The 24,981-nt window shown below is 36.6% G+C and overlaps 1 protein-coding gene across 10 annotated transcripts in view; it reads left to right on the plus strand.

Annotated features, from left to right (window-relative positions):
* Positions 1–24,981, plus strand: part of LOC145694587 (tRNA (uracil-5-)-methyltransferase homolog A-like) — a 72,823-nt gene that overhangs the window by 16,867 nt on the left and 30,975 nt on the right. For all 10 annotated transcript variants that reach the window (XM_081770947.1, XM_081770957.1, XM_081770954.1 and 7 more), the window contains 2 exons: positions 8,564–8,756; positions 17,769–17,899. In XM_081770947.1, coding sequence (XP_081627073.1) covers positions 8,564–8,756; positions 17,769–17,899 — 324 coding nt within the window. The remainder of the gene's footprint in view (positions 1–8,563; positions 8,757–17,768; positions 17,900–24,981) is intronic.

The raw sequence follows: 24,981 nt of genomic DNA on the forward strand, positions 1-24,981 counted from the left end.
AAGTAATTCTTACATTTTAGATATTCTAATGTCACGCACAGGAATTCTATCATTCTACTTACGCGATTCCTGATTAGCACTTGTAGTTCTGTGCTTTCGACTGTTCCCTGGGACAACAACAGAAGAAGAAGAAATAGAAGGAACGGACGAGGATAGAGCAGTGCAAGAGTCATCTTGTCAAACCTAAGATCTCGCGTCAAAAGATGAGAACGCGGTTACAATATGGTGGGGTTAATTTGTATATTCTTTTGTTCATCATTGGAAGGTTGCCAACTCGAGATGGTGTTTCAGTTGTAACGCCAATGCTGTGCAAATTTCGTAATTATTGCTTCCCATTCATCACTTAACCAACTTTATTCTAAATTAAACTTTTTTATTTCTTTGTTTAATGAATACTGTTTCAAAAACGAATTTCTTTACTTCATTTTTAGCCCCCAATAAAATTTGTGAATGTCTTATACTGTGTTAAGTTTCTTTTAAATGTTTCGATAGACCTGACACCAAACTTCCTGCTTTAGCATCCCTAACGTGTTTTTGACACGGACTTTGGGGTTTCTTTAAGTCTTGCCTTGTAACTCTTATGGCAACTGAATTTTACTTCATAGATACCTGATTTTCTTATTGGCATTTGTCTAAATCACCGTTTCCCAACCTTTTCCACACTGCGGCTCCCCTTTGGAGTCTACAATACATGTGAAGGACCCCTTGCAATATATACGGTTAGTGTTTATATTTTTTTCCAATGTTAGTATATATACACTATATATATATATATATATATATATACTATATATATATATACTATATATATAGTGTTTTTTTTTTTTTTTCTGTGCAGTGTTATAATCATGATGCGTACTCCGTAATCGGGTAGTCGGTTTCAGCCCTGGGGCCGGACACCTTGACTAAGGTGTTGCAAATGTATAAATCAATCCAGTATGTAAACAAAACTAAATCACAACAGCCTACCCATCAGGTGTAGAAAAAAGTATTTTTCTGGAAAAAATTTATTAACTTCAAGTTAACATGATAATAAGTGTATGACTTACCGAGGTACACAACTTCAGTCAATACGATGATTGATGTTGTCTTTCAGCCACTAACTTAGAAATGTCAGGATCAAATGAAGGTCCGCCTCAACACCAAGTCTATTCCTGTCTTATTCTTCAGATAAGAAAGAGCAGGAAACGTTGATTCACAAAGTTGTGTCATGGGAAACGGCATTAAGCATCGTAGCGCCGTTTTCGAGATCTCGGGATGCACTAATCGCTCATGCAACCAGAAATCAGTCAGTATGGAGGATGAATACTTCATTTTTATAATGGAGTCACATGAAAGTTCCAACAACTGATCTTCGTTGTTTGGCAACTCATTTTCCGTCTCTAGGAAAGGATTTTTTACCCACTCCAGTTTTTCTTTGTTTAGTGGGAAATATTCCCTGAATTTTAAGGCCATGGTTTCTAAATGTTGTTTCTTGTTCATAACAACATCAGAAGGAATATCTTCAGTTGTTGACAAGAAAGCGCTAAGGAAAGACAAAGAATGATATTCTTTTTTGTCTAGGCGGCGGGATGAAACATTTAGTTTCTTGATTGTTGCTTCAGTCTTGTCTTGAACCATAAATATAGTAACACTTTTGCCTTGAAGGTTTGTATTTAGGGAGTTTAAAAAGCTGAAAATATCTTCTGACATGTATGCTAGAATTGAGAGCCAAGTGAAATCGTTTAGACGGCAAATCATTTCAAATTTGGAGTCTAAAAGAAATAACCTCATTTCATCGCGGAGGTAGAAAAGACGGGTCAAGACTCTTCCACGAGATAACCATCAAATTTCGGAATGTAGCAAGAGGTGTTGTTGGCCACTCCCCATTTCATTGCAGTGCATTGTATGATCGAGAGTTAAGAGGACGAGACTTGATATAATTCATAATTTTCACTGCATCGTCCAGAACGCTTTTCACTTTGTGTGGCATATCACGTAAAGCTAATGCTTCCCTGTGGATACTACAGTGGGTCCATTTCGCTAACGGAGCAACCGATTGGATGCGTACCATCACTCCTTTATGTTTGCCAGTCATTGCTCGAGCACCATCTGTGCTAATGCCAACACAACGTGACCACTCTGTGATTCTCCACCATAAAAGAATTAAGAATTTCGAACATAGTTTCTGCCGTCGTGTGAAGCGGAAGCTGTTTACAGAACAAAAGGTCTTCTTGTATGGTACTGTCGTGTTCATATCTGAGAAAAACTAATAAATTTGGTTAATCAGAAACGTCCGTATTATCGTCCAATTGCAAAGTGAAGTATTCACTGTCTATCACTCGTGCTATTAATATGTCCTGTACATTTCCAACCATTTCTTCGATTCTTCTTTTGACGGTATTGTTAGATAATGAAATTGAAGATAACTCGTTTGATAATTTTTCCTCAAACATTAGGCGTGTCATCACTTTGGCAGCTGGAAAAAACAACTTTTCACCAGTTGTGTGAGATAGTCCTTTTTCTTTTCGCAATTAATAAAGCTACTTCATAAGAAGCCAACACTGCCTTTTCGTTATTTTGCTTAGAGGAAATGTCCTTAAGTATCTTTTTCGATGCACTAAGTTCTGTTAGCTTGTTTCTAAAATACTCAGCTGGTTTTTTAACCAGCTTAGAATGTTTACTTTCGACATGTCTTTGCAGTTTCGATGGTTTCATACACTCATTTGATAACATTTCGTCACAAACAACACACTGCAGTTTTTGAACACCGTTTGCCTCAACTACAGTAAATCCCATCTCTAAATATTTATCACACTATTTGCGTAATTTCTTTTGAACTCGCACAGTTTCCTTGTTTTTTCCTTCTATAGTGTCACTAGTTTGGCTTCTTCCGCGTTTTAGCGAACCTGATTTTAGCCACCGATTCATTTTGTAAAATTCACACACATATACACATAAACTCCCGATAAACGCGATGCCCTAGCTTCAAAAGTACACCACTGTCCACTAACACCAACTATCAAGTGTAGCTGTGTTCTGGAATACGAGTCAGAGTATTTATGTATTTCCAACCCATTCGAGACTTGCATTCGGAACTAGATAAAGAAATAGTTAGGTGCAAGCTTCCCCGCCCCGATGCTCAAAATCTACAGCATAAGTTCAATGCACCCAGTTTGTTAAAAATATGGGTGGGGTTGTATCAGCCGCATCTCACTCGACAGATTTTCTCTTACCACCTACCTCATGCAGCAATTCAATAAAATCATTTGTAAATAAATAATCTGGAGGAAACAGCACTTTTCGCACTTGTAACAACAAAAGCTATGGAAAGAGTGCAGGGAGAAAGGAGGAAGAATGTATGTATTATAGAAAATAGCTTGGGTCAAGGGTTTTTGACAAATGAAAGAATGCCGAGGAAGAATTTCTCATTCCCTCTTTCCTTTTTGAGTCATCTGTTGCGTCAAAGAAGATTTTCGTTTGAAGATATTTTACAGCACTTACTGTACATCAGTCTCTACACGCTTTTTGGCTCTGTCAGGGAAAAAAAAAAGAAAGAAAAAAAGAACGCTGGAGTATATAGACAACTTCTTGTGAGTCGAATATTATTTCTCACGCAAATTGACTTATTGTTATTAATTCGATCATTTAACTTAAAATGGTTTATTTCTCACCACTGTGTGTGCCTTTCTCAGATTGGCATGCGGACTCTCTGATATAGTCTTGCGGACCCCAGGTTGGGAAAGAACGGTCTAAATAGATCTTAAATTGGCTGTTGTTGTTCTTTAAAATTTTGGGGACTTTGATGCTGTAGAGAAACCTTGTTATGTAAAAATCTTATTCATTGCTGGTTATAAACCTAAGAAAATAAAAGCAATCCTACCCATTTGAGATCATTAATTTCGGCTTCAGGTCTATCAAAACACAAATCTCTTCTAACCTGATTATATCCATTTATTAATAATGGAACTGGATACCCATTCAAACTACCAAACTCCAATAAATGATTAATCTCAATCTATAAGGCTGATTCCAAAGAGGTAAGTCGAATGTCATGTAATATGAAACTCTTCCAGATCTTCTGTAATCTTTGCAAAATGAGCAGATTTATAATGAATATATTCAGTGCCAGCAGTTGGGCTTATGGTGGACACAGATAACGAACTTATTGTTGTTGTATCTCCTTATATTAAGATCTAAATAAGTAAGTTTGCCTTCGTTTCATTTTCCACCGGAAATTTCAAATTCAATTTTTCCAATAAAAAATAAATTTGTATGTTATCTTAGTACGAGAAAGAGTACGTCGTCCACGCATCTGTAATAGCGTACTATACCCATGACCTTTCTTTGGATATTTTGATTTCAAACGTATGAAGCACCAAATTAACGAAAAAAAAGGTGATAATGGATTCCCCATAAGTAAACCTCGTGGGGGACACTATTATCCTCAAAAGAAGAAATATTGTATACTAAGCAACATTCAAGGAGCCTGAGTATATCTTTCATCTCAAAGAAACAAAAATTCTACCTGTACAAAGTGGCTGTTATAGATTCAGACATTAATTGCAGAGGAATGGATGGGATACATATCGACTACATCTATTGATGCGATTTTAATACTGTAAACATTAACTAAATTACAAATCTGTTGTTTCACTTCATAACTATTTTTCACACCGTGGAATGGGAATGTTCAAATCCTTGAAATAATAGACTAACTGTTTAGCTACTTTGTACGTAGGATGACTTGAAATAAGGTTTGACAGGACTATCTGAATTTTACACGACACGTGGACGACATTTTTTTTTTTTTTTGGTACAAAGATAACACACACACATATATACCTTGATTTTTTTATTGGAAAAATTGAATAGTATCATAGTAATTTGAGATTTACAGTAGAAAATGAAAAGGAAGGCAAACTTACTTATTTAGATCTTAATATGTGGAAATACGACAATAAGTTCGTTATCTGTGTCCACCATAAGTCCACTGCTAGCACTAAATATATTCATTATAAATTCGTTCATTCTGCAAAGACTAAAGCAAACATTTGGAAGCGTTTCTTTTTTACTTGCCATTCGACTCACTTCTTTGAAATCAGATTTATAGATTGAGATTGATCATTTATTGAAACATGGTAGTTTGAATAGGTATTCACTTCCATTATTATTATTAAATAAATATAATAAGGCTAGAAGAAATTTGCTTTTGGATAAACCGAAATTGATGACATCAAATGGGTGGGATTGCCTGTTTTTCTCAGATTGATAGCAGCATTGGAGAAGATTTTAATCGGTTTCCGTACAGCTTTGAAGACTCCCGGAACTTTAGAGAAGAACAACACCCAATTTAAAAGCTATTACACAGATGCCAATGAGAAGTCGGGTATGTATGAAGTAAAATTCAGTTGCCACAAGAGTTACAAGGCAAGACTAAAAGAAACCTCAAGGTCCGTGTGAAAGAACATGTTAGGATGTTAAATCGGAAAGTCCCGTTTTCAAATATATCGAAACATTTAAAAGAAACATAACGCAATATATAGATTCAACAATTTTATTCGGGAGCTAAAACTGAAATACAGAGACCTGTTTTTGAAAATTGGTTTATTCATTTATCTATCTATCTATATATCTATATCTATTTATATATAAAAAATGAAATGAAATCTTTGAGTTTTACGTCCCACGGTTATGCCGGTTAGGCTAAAGGAGACGGTGATGATGAGTAATGAATGAAATGGTGGAATGAAGAAAGTGGGAGGAAACGGGAGAACCCCGAGAAAACCCACGCACACGGTGTTTGTCCACCACAAAGTTCACTTGGCGGGGGCTGGGATCGAAATCTATCTATATATACATATCAAAAATGGAAGCTTGTTAACTGATGAATGAGAAACCGTAATTACAAAATTTGCACACCACTGACGTTACTATAGGAACACCAACACGAGTTTGCAACGTTCCTCTAATGAACAAAATTAACTCTACCATATTGCAACCCGCATTCTCATCATTTAACGCGCAATTTTAGGTTTGACAATGTGACTCATGCACTGCTCTACCCCGGTAAGTCCGTTCCTGTTTCCTTTTTCTGTTGTTGTCCTCCGTGACCAAGACTCCAGGCAAGAGTCGAAATCTAGGAAGTACAAGTGATAATCAGGAATTGCATTTAAGCATCTAAGTAGAATGATATTTGTTACGTATTAGCATTCTTTCAGTAAAGGAGAAAATTTGTCGTTTGAAACGAATGGAATAGAACCGATATTTACAGATCTCCCAGCTGTCCTATTTTCCTATTTTTCTCTATATTTTGGAAATTTGTGTACATTTGTCATATATATGTCATATATTTTAATCTTGTCTTTTATTTCCTATATTTTTCTGATTGAATTATTAAAAATACAAGCCAAACGCAATTCCAGTGATGATTTAAATTGCTACATATTAACAACATGCTATTTTTTTTTTTTTTTTTTTTTTTTTTTGAGTGATTAGTCACTAATCTTCACTATTATTTTTTAAAATTTGCTTTTTCTATCCTTCCATATGCACTCTTTTTTTCTCCTTTGTTTCCTATGTGCTTATTCTTCCCCAATGAAGCTTGGCTAAGGAACCTTGCCATGATCCATTTTCTTATAACGCAAGCTGTGTTAGCATTTTCTTTCAGCAGTGTGTGCAGCAATATTGGCTAGGCATTGAGGTGTGTTACTATTTACCAATCTATCCCAATGCCTTCCAATATTGAACATAATATGCAGGCTTCCCACGTGACCTGGAGAACCTGGAAACAAAACTGTGTCGTGGAAACGCCCTGGAAGTTATGGAAAGCAGAAAAATGGTGAAAATCCTGATTTCTCTAGAATTGTCTCTCTGTGGCCAGCGCTGACAGAATATTTCTTTAATTTCCTTCCCAAGCAAAATCAAATTTCATTATCGTCAGAACGCTACAAGAGAATGCGTCAGAACTTGAGATCTCCTGTTACATTTGCATACTTACATTTTCTTATTAGTGTAGGCAACTTGTTTGATAAATTCCTTATGATTATGCAAAAACCGGAACCACTTACCCACTTTTTGCATGATGAATTAGTTGAGCTACTTCAAAGAATAATGGAAAGAGTTGTAGTATTTAATCTGTACAATGAAGAGACTGGATCCCATCTGAATATAATAGTGAAAAAAGAAAAAAATCTATTGCCAAATAACAAAATTGATGTCGGAGAAGACGCACGGTTGACATTAAAAGAAGTCGATAAAGCGCAACAACGGTTATTCACATTAAATGTGAAGAAATTCTTCATAGCAGTAACAAGTTACCTTCAACAAAGTCTGCCGCTAAACAACCGAATTTTGAAACAGCCAGATTTTGCATCCTGCTGTTAGATGTGCAAAGGAAGAGCAAAATAAGATATTGTCATCTTTGAAACAATTAGCGTCTTGTGTGCCTCAAATGTTGATCAGTCAGGACATTGACAAGGCTGTAGACGAGTAGCGAATTTATATAAATGATCAGAATATACACAATGACTTTTTTTTTTTTTTTTTTTTTTTGGTTAATTGTAGTGTTGACGTGTATTGGAACAAAGTATTGCTGCTGGAAAATAATACAAGGGAACCCAAGTATTCAACAATTACTGAACTTGTGAAAGCAGTGTTAACACTTTCACTCGGGCAGGCATCTGTGGTGTCTCGACAAATAAGAACATGGTACCATCCGAGAGACAAGGACTGACTGAAGAAACCATCAATGTGCTACGAATGATTAAAGATGCAGCTGGTAAAAATGTAAATGAAGTTAATATCACTAAAGAAATGTTAATGTACTACAAAGAAGCACATACGAAGTATCGAACATACGGACAGATATAAACAAAACTTAGAACAGCAAGAAAGTCAACATAAGATCACAACAGAAAAGATAAAAGTGAATGCCAAAAAAGGAATGAAGGAAAACATGTTTGTTGAAGTTCGTGAAGCTGAAAATTTAATTTGAGAGGGAAACATTCGACTTCAGAAAGTAATAAAGCATCGGCTCGTGGATGACGTGTCAGCTGTACAAGCCTTGATCGAGACTGGGACCAAAAGACTTTAAAATGCCACAACAAAGGTGTCGCAAAAGTAACACGCGTACTAGAGTTTTATAGTTCATTATTGTACCTTCAAAATGTAAAAGTAAAAATGAGTAAGTATAATAGTGGTGGATCGAGAGAAAGGCATGGGTAACTCGGACCACAAGAATTTGCTTTTAATCAGTAAATCAAGTTATTTCAATCAGTTTTCTTTTTCCTCAAAACAATACACAAGTTTAAAAAGTAAAAAGTTACGTATACTCTTGTTTTGTAGTAATCTAAATCTTGTTTCCATTTGCACATTCGTGAAGGAAGGCCTTTTCTTACAATACATTTATATTTTTTCTGTGCTTCAAAGCATAATATTCTAGTGTATAAACCAAACTGTCCTATATTTTTGTAATGTCCTGCTGGGAGACCTGTATTTATTTAACTGCTTTTTATATATTTTACTTTTTTTCTTTGAGTCAAAGTTGGTTGCTTTGAGTATGAAAACTCTTAAACTTTTTCAGTTGAAGAAAAAGACTGAAGCAATGAAGTTCGCTCTCCAAAAATTGTGTGATAGAACGTTGTTGTTAAGTCCAGAATTGGCAGGTTGGATACAACATCAACGAGAAAACTACGATGGCATGATTTGTAGTCTGGAAGCTATCAGAGGTTCGCCAATCCATGAACGGTGGAGAAATAAAGCTGAATTTATAATTGGTAAGTCAATGATGGTGGTTCGACATAATTCATTTGACATTTGGCATGTTGAAAAAGTAACAGTCTTCGTTTAGAGGTTACAGAAGAGCTTACTTATGTCCTAACTGAGGGTGTACTTGATTTTACGTATTTTTAAATTGTTTACCAGAAGAAACTGAAGTAATTGTTTCAGCAGTAGTACCTTAAATATAATAGTTTTGTTTGTCTTATTATCATCGTTGTTGTAAGTATTCTGCAGTCACTGCTAGTTACATGCTACAAAGATTTTATCGCATGTTTATCTTCCGATGTCTAAGTTTGTACGTAAGGATTAATCTCTCGTATCATCCCTCAATTAAAATCATATTTCCTCCTTCGTATCTTTTTTACTTATCAGTTTTCCGATCCATGTAGGTAGTTTTTTTTTTTTTTTTTTTGCCATTTCTTTTTGTCTGTTCAAAATTTCTAAGCGTTTTTTTTTTTTGTTGTTGTTGTTGTTGTTGTTGTTGTTGTTGTTGAGTGGCCATGTTTGTGTTACTTACAATTCTACATTCACGTGAAACATTCAAAGAGTTTATCAAAACTTTTTTTCTATAACCCACAAAATGTTGTTTTTTTTTTCTTTCCTTCGTTCCAAGCACCATTGATTTATCATTTTTGATATCTAGTTGCATATCTGTTTCCTAGTGACCTACTGAACTTATTAGGCTTTGATGTAAGCAGATGTATCCCGATACCGTTTGAGTCCAAGTTCAGGTGCCTGATTTTAGCGTCCCTTTCAGGAGCCAGGGTATATGAGACGTAGACCTACAACTTAACATGGGATTCCAACCACTTGAGCTATTGCCGGGAATTGAACCTGAGTCTCACACGTCAAAGGTACGTAAGCTAACCACTTAGCCACAAGGAAGCTGAAGAGTCCAAGTTAAGTTGAGCCCCCATTAGCACACCCTGTGGGGGAGATGATGATATGTAAATAATCGAAAACGACCAACATTAGTGTCGAATTCACAGTTTTCGAACTCCCTAAGTTGATTGGTGACAGTTCCAATGCCTTTTAAACCCAAGTTTAGTTCCCAGTGAAAGTAAGACTCCTAGCATCCCTAGGAGGGCGTGGGAAGTACGAGTATATATAAATGAATGTATTTGTGTATTTTCCATCATAACTCTGGAACGGCTGAAGCAATGTAACCAAACTAGTGCACCTATTCCTTATAATCTGGAAAAGAATACTGTGGGTAAGATCCTCTAGAACACCTTGAAGGGGAGTAGGGAGACGTATAAAAATGATCCGAAACGACCGATATTAGTGTCGAATCCATAGTTTTCGGGGTCACTGAGATGAATAGTGACGCTTCTGATGACGTTTAAATCCAAGTTGAGCTCCCATTAGTACCCTTGGGGGAAAATGTTGACATGTAAAAATAATTGAAAACGATCGATATTAATGTAGAATCCACACTTTTCGCGGGGTCTCTAAGTTTGTTGGTGACAGTTCCTATTCTGTTTAAGTCCAAGTTGAGCCTTAGTGGGAATAAGACACCTAGTGTCTCAAAGGGGCGTAAGAAGTAGAGAACGCGTAAAAAAAAATATTTGTATGTAATCCATTATTCTCATGGTATCTGCGATGAACAGTGACACTTCCTACACCGTTTAGGTTCGCGTTTAACCTCCATTTTCACACCTAGGGTGATGGCAAATAGATGACTTGTAAAAATAATCGAAAATTAGCAATATTAGTGTCAAATCCGAAGCTCTCGGGGTTGCTGACATTAATAGTCAGAATCTCTATAGCGTTTAATTTCAAATTCAGCCTCCATCGACATAGGGGGTGAAAGAAGGTGAAAAATAACATGAATCAACCGAGTCCGAGAACAAGAAGAGTGACTGGGTGTTCCAAAACTAAAGTATCAAATTTTGAAGGAGATCTTGACATGAAACGTGTCGTTGCAATACTGTTACCAGAGAAGAAGGAACATCGTGCCCCAGTTGCTAATGATTTGCTTCATACTGCTATCAATGATTCAGATTTCCTCAAAAAGTCCACATCTGAAAATGAAACGTGTATCGTCCCAATTGCAGACTTCTGATGTGCATGTCCAAAGAAGATGTGGAAAAATTAACCCATTTGGGACCAAATTATTATTTGTTTTCCGATACCTTTCACTTCGAAATGTAACTTAGTTTATTATTGCGTAAATATCTCGAAAAATATGACATTTTTATTTTTCTTGTGTATCATATGTGACTCACTCTATGTCCTATAAATAGGTCGCTGGTCCTTTCTGACGCCGCTGTATACCAGACAGCTCGCATTTTCTTAACTAATCGCATTCTGTTGTTTCAGTGAAGCAATTCAACTTTGTACCGCTAGGTGCCTCAAGCCATTTAGTAGAAGATTAGACTGCATTGAGTGACTCCACGGGCGGTCTATCGAAGCTCTAAGTTTTCCTATCAATTTGGATGTTATAGGAAAAGGTTTATGGAATTTGGTATGCACCTCGTACAAAGATAAATGTACTTTGTAGCATACAGTCCGTAATAACGAAAAAATTGAATGCCCTGTTGTTTGAATGTCTTGCACATCCATCTTCGAACAAGAGACTTGAAACAATGCATTTCTTTTGCTAACATCATTTAAATGAAAAAGACAATCTCTTTCCGCTATCTTTCGTACTTACAAGAGTATTCATACATCTGTGAAACCTTTTTTAAAACCATATCAAATAAATTACACAACAAATGCCGAAGTTTCTTATACTGAAAGAGAGATACTCTCCACAAGTTCCTGTTACGTATTTCACAGATGTGCTTATTAGGTCAATCTTGGTCGATGCGTACACACATCTATGGGATAATCTGTTTCGTTCCATACTCGTGTACGCATTTAATGGCGATCAGAGCCACAGCGACGGTGATACGACTGCGTAGATTCTGCAAATTTGCGTGGAGGGGTGCGACAAGAACCTGTCTTTCATAAACTGCCACAAGAAGAAGTTAAATCTGAGAACTGGATAGCCTCACATTAAACGCATCATCATCTTATCCTGTGCGACCAATTCACAGTTGTGGCAAATTTCAATCGACATACACTCGCATGTGTAATTTGCCTAGTTGAAATATATGATTACTTGGAGCTGTACAACTGTAGACTTGCAGGGGCTGCGCTAGTACGCTTCTTTAATATGTTTGACACTTTCTTAACTTTGTCCTGGATATTCTGACCAAGGAACTGTGCACAGCCTGCCTTTGTTCCTAAATTTCATTTACCACTTCTTGACAATGTTCAAAACAACTGATCTCTATATATAAAAGAAGAAATCGTAACTGCCTGAACACCTAGACCTAGACCTATTAAGCTAGAAACTTGAAATTTAAATGGCACATAGGATTTGATACATTAAGTACCACTAAGAAAGGATTTTTGGAAATTCCACATGGAAGAGGAGGATGCGTATTTCAATACATAAAATGACTGCCAGTGCTTCCTGATTTCCATATCTGCTACTACTGTCACGTAGCAGCAAACCATAGTAACTGTGCGCTGGTATTTCATTAGAAGATCTTGGCGAGTTTTCTCTATCGGTATAAGAATTACCATGATCCGTTTAGTAGTTGGTTTGTTGACATTAAAAAAAAAAAAAAATGTTCACTGATTAATGAAATAACCCGGTATATACGTAAAAGGAACAAGTCATTCAGCTCACGGAAGCAAATTACAGTTATGTTTTAGGAGCTAACTGAACAGTAAAGTAAAATAATTAAAGGGTATGCCAATTTATTATTAAATAGTAAAACTAATTGTATTATCCATGTTTTATTTGTTTCTGTAAGATATTTGAAGAACTTACGATATACGTTGAAAAATAAGCGTCAAGAATTCCTACCTATTTGTTCATATTAAATACACAGAAAATAATTATATTACCACAACAAAACAACACGTAATGACAGGGAGAAAATCCACACATAACTGATTTATTCAAATATCGTGACACACAAATTTATAAGGCCCTCATCATTGGTGTAGTGGGTAGAGCGCACCTTTGGTGCAGGAGTCCCAGATTCGAGTCTCAGTGCGAAAGCATTAAAATTTGAACTCATTATTGTGGTTCCAATTACATCTTGAACTTTAGATCCTTGTCTCATATAGCCTCGTGCTGAAATGGGACGCTAAATTTCAATAAACGAACGCACATAAATTAATAATTATAACTGAAAACTCTGAAACAATAAACAGTGATCTCTTGTTTGTTTTCAGTTATACACGTACACATTTGTGTGTTACGGTATTAGTATAAATCAGTTATGTAAAGGTTTTTCTTGAAAGTGATAATTTACTGATTCCTTATAATGATATAATTATTTTCTGTGCATTTAATGTTGAGAAATAAGGATGAGTTCTTATTGCTAGTTTCTCAATGTACATCGTGACCAAAGAAGAGAACACGAATTGTTGAAATAACTCACAAAGATAAACAAAATAGGCATAATATAGTTACTTTTGTTATTAACTGAGTAGTACTAATAAAAGAAAGAAAAATTCTTCTTTCAAGCTCATTTCTACACAGTACGTGGCTAGAGAACCTTTAAAACATAGATGGTGTTTAGTTTTTGACAGGACTGTACCTTTCCATCCAACACCTTCCATTGCATAATTGTATGGGAGGTCTTGAATTGATATATATATTTTAATAAAAATATAAATGTAGAAATAACTGAGGAAGTGAAGATTGTTTGAATATGAAAATCAAATAGATATCTATGAAATCTGATTTAAATCAATTTGTAGTGTACATTGTAGAAGGGTCTGTATCTTTCCTGCGTCAGTGACGACTACTTGAGAATAAAGAATTTCTTGTACTCAAACAAAAAGTGGCTGCCGCTGATGTGAAAATCAGATCCTTCAGTTTAGATTTAGAATTCCATTTTTTAAATGTAATTCTTGTAGTCGCTGTGTGTAATTTTGCTGAAGCGAATATTTCTTGCAGTACGCTGTATGATGATAAATTTTAGGTATTGCGAGAAATATATCACGTTTTGTTGGTTTGTTAATAAGTAACGAAGAAGCTTGAAATTAAACGACTTTGTTCATTGTTACGTACTTCTGGCATAAGCAAGAAATTGTATGTGTATAGTATATTACATTCATAAATGAAATATTCGAGTTTAAATGCATGACAAAGTGCCCACCTCGGTTTAAAAAAAAAAAACATGAATAAACTGTGGGTTTTGTATACCACCTGGACCTGGAATAGGCCGTGAAAATCGTTATCAAACCTTGAAAATCTAGACAATTTTCAAATAAATAGAAGAAACAAGGATTTATGAATGATTCAAAAGAAATGGATCAAAAGATTGCGATCTTCGCCAAGAATTTTAGAAATGATTAAAAAAAATGCATCAAAAGATTACAATCTTGGCCAATAATTAGTTTTTGGATCACGGGCCAAAAACGGACCCTAAATCGATTTATATATATATATATATATATAGATAGGGTGTTTCAGATAAAACGTGCAGTGCTTATAAATCAGAAACAGCTGAGAATAAAAAGATGAAACAAAAACTGAGATAGGAAAATGTCATAGGGCACATCACATGATGTTGTTGTGGTGACCCCCAGGGCCCTCCTTCAAATTTTCAAATAGAAACATGTATTGAATCATTTCTCATTCGGTAGTTCTTTGAAAACGAAACAACTTTTGTAGGAAACAATTTTCGATTTGGGCCACCGTTTTCAAAATGGCCACAAAAAGTGGGTCCTGTATCAGATAAAACGTCAAGTGCTTATAAATCAGAAACGGCTAAGAATACAAAGATGAAACAAAAACTTAGATTGCGAACGATGATAAAGCATATCAAGTGGTGTTGTTGTGGTGACCTCCAGGGCCTTCCTTGAAGGGGGCCCAGGGCCCAATTTCAGATTTTCAAATGGGAACATGTATTGAATCATACCACATTTGGTATTCCTTGAAAAACGAAACAACTTTTGTAGGAAGCAATTTTCGATTTGGGCCACCGTTTACAAAATGGCCGCAAAAGTGGGGCCTGTATCAATTTGAAGTTGGACCCCTTCACGGAGGGCCCTGAGTGTCACCACAACGACACCACTTGATATGCTTTATCGTCGTTCCCTATCTCAGTTTTTGTTTCATTTTTGTATTCTCAGCCATTTCTGATTTATAAGCACTGGTCGTTTTATCTGATACAGGACCCACTTTTTGCGGCCATTTTGAAAACGGTGGCCCAAATCGAAAATTGTTTCGTACAAAAGTTGTTTGGTTTTTCAAGGACTACCGAATAAGATATGATCCAATACATGTTCCTATTTAAAAATTTGAAGTTGGTCCCTGAGTCCCCTTCAAGGAGGGCCCTGGGGGTCACCAGAACCACACCATGTGATGTGTCCTATGACATTTTCCTATCTCAGTTTTTGTTCCATCTTTTTATTCTCGGCTGTTTCTGATTTATAAGCTCCGGACGTTTTATCTGAAACACCCTCTATATACGGAATAAGCACATTATACTGAGTTAAGTGATAGTTTGGGTTTAGCTACACTATAGGTAGTTTTCCAGATATAAAGCATACAAGATAATTTTTGACTGCAATATAATGAATCTTTTGATCCAAAAACTTGAAAGAAAATACGTTATTTGAGTCTCAGAACTAGTCCAAGTTTAAAAGGTGGAGGAGAAGGAGGGGAACCCACACACCAGTTCGCATTGTTACATAAAAATATCCTTCTCTCTCAGCGCAGCGCAGGTTGAACGAGGACAAGTTTAATTATTCCACTTCAACATACCGATCGCCGTGCTTCGTTTTGGGTCCCGCCTACGCTTTAGTCACGTGCACCGGCCGTTTTTTATGTTAGTTGTGTGGTTAGGGTAGTTATTCTTACAAACTTTCCGGACGTGAAAAACAAACAAAAAAAAAAAAAAAAAAGACCATGAAAAAGTCGTGAATTTGATTATTTAGCTTGAATATGAACCCTGCATGAATAGACTGCACTCGAGTTATTTCAAGGAAAAGGGCGAGAAAAGAAAGAAAAAAATAGTTGATATGAGAGGAATTCCATTTCTGCGCAGAAAGCATTTAGATTAACGTTATTAAATACTACGCCATCTTTATTTTTAGTCCATTGATTTATATGAGGAATCATTTTTCTTGTTTCTTTAAGATGAACTGGCATTTTATTAGTTTAAAATTACTATTTATTTTCCTAACTCTGGTTAAATGTCAAATGCTTTTCCAGATATAAATTGCAGTGTAACTAACTAACCAACTATGGCCTATTGAATATGAACATTCAATGCCGCATTCATAAAAGTTCTGCATTGATTTCTGTCCTTAGCTAACTGGATCCAGTTTCTATTTTGTAATTTCTGAATACCAATCTTAATATTGTACTCCTGTCTGCAGCTAGGACTTCGTAATGGTCTTTCTCCGATTGAATTTCCAGTTAAAATTTAAAAAGCATTCGTACTTTCTTCCATTCCGGTTACATGACCTCTCCATTGAGCCTCCTAGACTTAATGCCCCTAACAATGTTAGTTAAACGGTATAAACTAGGCAGTGCCTCGTTATGAGGCTTCTGCCACTCTCCATTTACGTTCCTCTTGGAACCGAATATTCGGATCAGGATTTTATTTTGAAATACTTTTAACCTACTTTCTTTCCTCCCTCAAAGAAAGCGTTCTTCCCTCCCTCAAAGTAAGCAACCGTATTTAACAACATACAAAAAGGATAATTATCGTATTTCTCTCTCTCTCTCCCTCAACACAAAAGAGTATGGACAGAATAACACAAATTACCTGCTTTCTGTCGATATTTAATTTCTTTGTGGATATGATTTAGGTCTGTTAATGGTGATGTTAGGTATTCGGGATTGTATTGTATATAAATTTAATATTACTTAAATTATAAATATTATTATTATATATAAATTAAAATATTAAACTTATATAACAAAATTTGATTTTTACGAATTTAGGAACATTTACTTAGATTTGGAGAAGAAATCAGTGAAACCAAATATTAAAATTCCAGTTGATTTCAAAGAAACAAGAAAAATAACTCCTCATATAAATCAAAAGGTTACTCAACACCGTTAATAGATAAGAATATGGCGTTCGGTGTATTACAATATATAATGTCAGTTTCGTGTGTAGAAAGCTTATAGAGCACATTTATCGGATGCTAAATTAAATACTTACTTCCAATTAGAGATAGGTCAATAGTATAATTTCTTTGTGTTATATTCTGATCCTTGTTTAACTTTGGTACTAGATATTTTCATTTATTGTGATCTAATGTCCGTTTTCATTTATCGTCGAGGGTGTATGACGTGTGGCTCTATAGCTTAATAATCTTCTACGGGGAAACGGGCCAGAGTCTCTCGTCACAGATGCAAGAACAGTTACATTTAGCCATGAGAGAGCTTACTTGTAGTGTGTGGAAGCATTACTAAAGACCTTTCGTGTATTGCGTTTGTCGATCAGAAGTAAGTCAGGAAGAATGGGGCCAAGTCTGTGTGAGGTAGGCACTATGATCTTCAGTGTGTATGTGTGACATGTTTGTACTTTAAATGTATGATAATACAAATTGAACAGAATGACTTTTTTTCTCTCTGTTCCACTGTGGCGTATTAATACATTCCTGAGACCAAAAATTTCGTCAGATTAAGAGAATTAGCAAACAACCTCCATAGCTTATGCAGAGACTACATCCTTTGAGCAATTTCGTTATAATTTTAGCTTCTACGAAATAGACAATATATTATCTACTTAGTTAATTTTATTGCCAGTAGAAAATATTTTAAATATAAGGATGCACTGATGCATTCTTTTTAATTATTAGTATTATTATTAACGTGTTTTTCTTGTTAATGTGTATGCATGTAGGATAATGTCCTGTGTGCGTAGACATTTGATGTTTGCGAGTCTTTGACACAGTTCCCTGGCAAGGGGGACTGAGTCGAAAGATAAATTGCATTAACCACGATACTCTCTCCATGGTCACTTCTGTAATAGGGCTTAATGACGAGACCAAGGAGTGTACCGTGAGATTTCGTCTGGATACTCCCAAAAGTGAACGAAAACAAGATGTCCGCCCTCCAGATTGTTTAATACATCTCCCTGAAAAATTTATACAGACTGCGAAGGTAGGATTAATTTATAGTTTAATTTTAATTATAAGATGTTTCTCATATTCTATACTATTTCACATAGTTAGTAATTTTTGTTTGTTTGTTTGTTTAACCCAAGTTCGTTTACTTATACTCTTCATACAGTACATTTTGAAGAACATTCTCATTGCCTCACTTTTTAATATAAATGAAGTACTGCTATAAAGTCCATGCTATAAAAGAAATGGTTATAACTTTTTTTTTTAATGATGCTGCAGTGAAATACATTTTAAATTGTGCGATGATCTGTAACTTCTTGTTTGGCAACACTATCACAATGATTAAATTTGTGCATGAACTTACAGAAGAAGATCAAGACACGAGAGTGGAGTTGTGTGAACTGATGCTGAAAGAGAACTTCTGCAGTTACTCAGGGTTCTCAGATGAGGCAACTTTCCATGTTTTAGGAAGGGTAAACAGGCACAACTGTTTTGTTTGGGGAACTGAAAACCTTCATAAATATGATACGCATGAAAGAGAGAGCCCGAAAGTGAATGTGAGATGTGCCGTATCAATGGACCACTTTATAGGCCCGTTTTTCTTCGACGAAAACACTGTGACAGGGGAAACATACTTTCAAATGCTTACAAATTCACTGGTGCCCGAATTGGTTAGGTTTGGAATGAAGGATCGCATTCACTACTAGCAAGACGGAGCCCTCCCACATTTTGCACAAGTCGTCAGGCAATTACCTGACCGTGAGCTACCTGGCAGGTGGATTGGCTGCAGAGGCTCCACCAGTTGGTCCCCCAGGTCCCTCGGTTTGACATCCTGTGAATTTTAGTTATGGGGTCACGTTAAGACAGGTGTATATGGAAAAGCCAAAAGACTTGCAGGACCTAAGAGTTTAGATTAGTGAATTGATCAGTGACATTTCTGACGACGCCAGACGGAATAGCATTCACGGATTTCGACGGAGGTTGCGGAAGTGTTTGGATGTCAACAGAGCCTAGCTGGAAGTGTGGCGATGATGGCAGTGGTGTTTCTATGGTTGATGGTACAAAATGTAAGACTTTGTAATGATCTTAACATTTATTTCACTGCAATATCATTACTTCTAAAAAAGTTATAAGTATTTGTTTTATTGCAAGGACTTCATAACAGCCCTGTATGACCATAGTAAAAAATGATGATATACATTCATTTTCTAAAATTTTGTTTCTTAATGTATATGTAGAAACTGGATGCAGTTAGCTAAGGATAGAAGTCAGTGGAGAGCTTTTGTGAACGCGGCATTGAACCTCCGGGTTCCATAGGCCATAGAGTTAGTTAGTTTTAATGTATATTTTATTTGAAATTGAGTAAAAATATACGACCAGATCAGGTAGCGAGCCTGAGCCGTTATCACAGTGTTTTTTTTTTTTTTAAACCTCCTGAAAAGCTTTATAACCCTGGCCGGATTTTAATGTTTTCAAAGAAAAAGTCAGAAGGAGTTCATAGAGTTGCCTCCCCCTCCTCCCCACCGTCACCTCTTGGTAAAGGTTGCGAATATTATCACGAATTAGTACCAAATTTGCGCTAATTTGTTCCGTTAAATTTAGAATTTGTGCTCTCTTAACAAAAAGGAATTCGACAACAATGGGGGGGAGGGGGGGAGGATAACTTCACACTAACTCAGATTAAGTTCAAATCTATGATAATATTTAGTGCTTAGTGTGCTGATTTGTGCTGCTTGTCTTAGAATTTGTGCTATCGTCAGAAAAGGAGAAACGACTAATAATTGTTTAGGGAGATGTGTGAAGTTAACCCCTCCACCTACTCGGATTTGAATCAAACCTATGCCAAAATTTAGTGCTCAATTTGTGCTGATTTGTGCTGTATCGAAAAAGGGGAAAATGAGTAACAATGATCTAGAGAGGGATGAAGTTAGCCTCCTCACCAACTCGGAGTCGAGTCAAACCTATGCGAATATTAAACGCTCAGTTCGTACTGATTTGTGCTTCATGTTTTGGAATTTGTGCTATACCGAGAAGGGCGAAAATGAGTAACAAGGTTTGAAGGGGGTGTGATGTTATCCTCCCACGAACTCCGATTCTATTCAAACCTATGTCAGTATTTAGTGTTCAATTTGTGCTGATTTGTGCCGCATATTTTAGAATTTGTGCTATGCCGATAAGGGGGAAATGAGTAACAATGGTCTGAAGGGGTAAAGTTAGCCCCCCTACCAACTAGGATTCGATTCATTCCTATATCAATATTTAGTCGTCAATTTGTGCTAGTTTGTGCCACATGTTTTGGGATTTCTTGCTATACCCAGGATGGCTAAAGTGAATAAAAATGGTTTGACGGGGGAGCGAAGTTATCCGCTCTCCACCAACTCGGAATCGATTCAAGTCTGTGTCAATAGTACTCGATTTGTGCCACATGTTTTAGAATTATGAGTGCTAATTTGTGGCATAGAAAATTGAGTTTGTGCTCAAATAGTTAATTAGTTACACGGCGTTAATTAAAACAGGATCGGAAAGATCGAAATATTAGTCCCCACACTTTCTGGACAGGAATTAACTATTCATTATCAAGTATTTTCCTTTTGATATTTCTATTGAGTGCAGCATAATCAGAATTTATGCCCAACCGTTAATAGATTATAAGGCAAGGGGGAAATAATGAAATTTTAAACACGTGGACTGAAAATAGAAAAAGTATTCATTGCTGTGAATTTGCCTTCGGATAGCTGTATTTATGTAAGAAAATTCAGATTTGTGCCCAAACAGCCATTAGTTATAAGGCATTAATTAGAAGTGGATAGATAAGGAATAACTAGACTGAAAAATAACAAGACAACTTATTGCAATGAATTACTTCGGATGTAAGGACGTACGCGGCGGGTGGGTCTTGTACTCGGCACCTCAGAAATCCTTACTTTTCTGTAAATTTAGTGTAGTTTTAGGGGGGATTTTACAAATTTTAATATAATTTATCTTCATATTGAATTTGGATCCACCGCAAAAAGCATTGGACCCACCCCGAAATACATTTCTGCATACATACCTGTTCGTATGATTGTATTTGTGCAGCAAGAATCAGAATTTGTGCTCAACAGTTAATTAGGTCCAGGTAGAGAAAGGCAAAGTACGGGGAAAAAAGTAAGAAAATCAAAGGTCCAAAATATGAAAAATATGAAGTTTTAATAATGTATTTTCTAAATATGTCTTATATATATATATATATATATATATATATATATATATATATATATATATATCACCTTATATTTATGTCACGTACTAACTTCTCTAATTCTTCATGGGGACATTCGGTCAAAGAGGTCTAATAGCTTTTCTAGGCCGTCCAGCTTGAGTGAAGCATTCCTGGATTTTCCTCAATCACACCAGGTAAATGCTGGAATGATATCTAATATATACAGGTCTCAGGCCCTTTCCTTCCTTTCCGTCTTCCCCGGATATTCTGCTCGCCGATCGGTGAGGGACGTAACGGCCTTAAGGTCGTAGATTCCAGTAGTGCCCAGAAATATGTATAAATAAATAAATAAATACACTCTTCTAAAACATATCAGGCATAGGTTTACACCATTATCTGTCCATACTATATATATAGGAATACAAAGTAGAAACTGGATCCAATTAGCTAAGGATAGAAGTCAGTGGAGAGCTTTTGTGAACGCGGCACTGAACCTCCGGGTTCCATAGGCCATAGAGTTAGTTAGTTAGTTATATATATATATATATATATATATATATATTGTAATGGCTTATGGGTAGAGTCAATAATGAACCGAGATCTTATCCCTTCACCAATTTTATTATGAAATTAAGTCTTTTGTGTTCACAAAAGTTTTAATAATAAAGTGTCTATAATGACCAAGGTTTGCAGGTTATAATGTTCTGTACGGGTAACCCCTTAGCTTCATAGCAACATCAAGGGTTCTCAATGATTCTAGGTTCTAGGAAACCTCCGCTCATAGCAGCCCTCACGAGGTATGGTATTTAAGGTGATCCCCTTAGCTTCATAGCAGCCTCCAGGGTTTAGGATAAGTTACGATCAGTTGGTCGACTGACGCCAGGTCCCTCCGTGGTTGGGCTTTTATCTGTCCTCTTCGGGTCCTTTCGTGAGGTCCGTCTTCTTTCGGCTTTCCTCGGTGTCTTTCGTGTTGGCTTCTTGTCTGCTACACTGTTTACAATCAATAACACGTGTTGTGTTGACATGTGCTTTTTGTCGTGATGTGGGGATCCTTACAATATAAAGGTAACTAAGAAAGATCTTTCGCTTTTTGTTAAAGTTTGTGTTCCGTTGGCCCTCACATCGTTAGTTGAATGCGAATGGAGATAAGGCGAAGGTCAGTTGTTGGTGTGGGTATATCAAACATACTACCTGGTTGAGACATTTCAATTACACCGTGAACTTTCGTAAGGACAGAGTGAACATGGGATCTCCACAGAGCGTCATAATGGTGTGTATGCTGTACGAGTTCAAACTGGGCTCAAACGCCGCTGCAGCGAGGCGGAAGATATGCCAGGCCTTTGGTGAGGGTGTCGTGATTACGCGGAAAGTGCAGCGGTAGTTTAACAAGTTTAAGGACGGTGACGAAACACTCGAAGACGCACCACGTGCCGAAAGACCAACACATGTACAAAATGAAGATCTTCAGTCAGCAATTGAGGCGAACAGTGGTCAGACATGTGAGGAACTGGGACACTACGATTCAGTGTGAGTGGAGAAACCATCCCACCTCACCTCCATCAACTTGGGAAAGACTAGAAGTTGGGTCGATGGGCTCCACATAATTTGACTCTGGGTCAGAAGACAACTCGAGCAAACACCTGTGTTTCTTTGCTGTCTCGTCTGAGGAAGGAACCATTTCTGGACATGGTGTTATATGTAATGAGAAGTAGGTCCTGTACGAAGCTCCACGGCGCCGTCGTCATTGGTTAGCATCCCATGAACCCGTTCCAAAACAGCAGGAACCAGCACAGCACCAGAAGGTCTTCCTGTGTGTTTGGTGGACTGCTCGCGGCATCGTGCATCGAGAACTGCTACCAGTTGGTTAGAGCATCAATGCAGCTGTGTACTATCAGCAGTTGAGCCGTGTTCAAGAAAAACTTAAAACTCTGGAGCCAGCACTACTGAATCGCAAAGGGTTCCTCCTGTTACAGGACAACGCTAAGCCCCACGTGGCTAGGATGACTCGGGACACCATTCTACATCTTGGATGGGGAACACCATTGCATCCACCATACTCCTCAGACATTGCACCGTCTGATTATCACCTGTTCCAATCCTTGGACGATTACCTTAAAGGACGCCAGTTCAAATCCTAGTAGAGGTGCAAAATGCACTTGATACCTTCTTGGCTTCACGGTCCACCAATTTCTGCAGCGATGAAATCCATAGCCTTAAAGAACGTTGACGGGTCATCGATGCTGATGGGGACTATTTTTGATCTTCTAGGTACATCTTAGGTGACATATCGATGTTCGAAGGTGGTGGGTGAAAGAGCGACAGAACTTTCTTGGTTACCTTTATATATATATATATAAAGCAGAGATTTTGACACGAAAACAGTGATAAGGAAGGATTTTCGGAAACACATATCCTAAGGGGTTAAAAGAGCGACTCCAGGTTTTTCCAAGAATAAAATATCTCATGAATTCTCGAAGCTAGGAAACTGAAATGAAGCAAATAAACCTCCTATTAAAAGTAACTGAACAGGTGTTTCCGAGTTTATTCAAAATTTCGCACCTGAAAGAGGAAAGGGAGCAAGATCTATAATATTTAAATTTCGCACTATTTATTTAGAAAATGTTATATCTAAGGATTTGCAGGTATAAATTTGGAGGTATAAAATTTGGCATTTAAACTCTTACCTGAAAATACTGGTAATGGGAATGCTTGTTTGAGCGTTTTCGAAAATTCCATGGCATGGTATCAATTTGTAATGTAACATTTGTCTTTGATGTAATAAGGAACCGACAAGGGGGTATTAATTTGCTAGGAAAATTGTACCCCCCAATCAACTTTTCAGATATAAAGCCATCTTGCCCAAAGTAAATGCGTCGGTTAAAGATATAACACGGAATGGTATCACTTTATAATGCAACATTTGACTATGTCTTTGAAATAACCAGGAACAGACGGGGTATTTAATATCCTAAGAAAATTTTATCTCATCAAATTTTCGGATATAATGTCGTTTTCCCGAAAGTGAGTGCGTGTATTAAGAGATAACAAGGAATGGTATCAATTTGTAACGTAACATTTGACTTTGTCTTTGAAGCAACCAGAAACCGACAGGAAGGTATTAATTTCCTATTAAAATTTTACTTCCTATCAAATTTTCGAATATAAATCTTGTCCAAAGTGAGTGCGTACTCTGAAAGATCACATCCAATGATATTGATTTTTAAGTGACTTCTGACTTTTTCTTCGAAATAACCAAAAGCCGACAAAGGGGTAAACATTTACAGGAGGTAAAAGTTTCCAGGAGTGAAAAACCTGGTGATACCGGCGTACGGTGCTACTGCACTAATTACCACGCTACACCAATAGTTTTCAACCAGTGTATCGCGCAGTCGTACAATATGTGTCGCAAAATTTTAGAATTTAAAAATCATAAAAAATTGAATACTTTGTTGAAATCAATTTTGGGATACATAGCCAATCAACGCTTCCAGTGGTATCAACGATGCACACTACTACATAGAATAATTACTTTATAGTAACTTTTAGGCTTACATTTATAATGTATCTTATTATAAATGATAAGATAAAAAAAATGTATCGCCAGAAAAAAAAATATGAACAACTGCACTACGCAGTTCACTTCCTGACTAACCATTCCCACTGTTGAGGTCGGTGTCGAGCAATAAAAATTTTCTTTCGTTACGGATGACTTCAATTTCAATGCAGTTTTCTGTGCGCTAAAGCACATTTGGTTTTTAGACTTTCAAACTGGCTATTTCTAAGTATATGCAGAAAAATCTTATGGAATAGCGGTCCGTGTGTGCGTTTGTCTGTTAACAGGTATCAGCAAAAATAGTTGTTAGGAGTAATCGGACGAAGTGTTTTACAGGTTTAGTTGGACAAAGTGTTAAGAGTTT

This window comes from Thermobia domestica, chromosome 9, assembly GCF_964235325.1.
Source record: "Thermobia domestica chromosome 9, izTheDome1.hap1.1, whole genome shotgun sequence".
NCBI classification, from domain to species: domain Eukaryota; kingdom Metazoa; phylum Arthropoda; class Insecta; order Zygentoma; family Lepismatidae; genus Thermobia; species Thermobia domestica.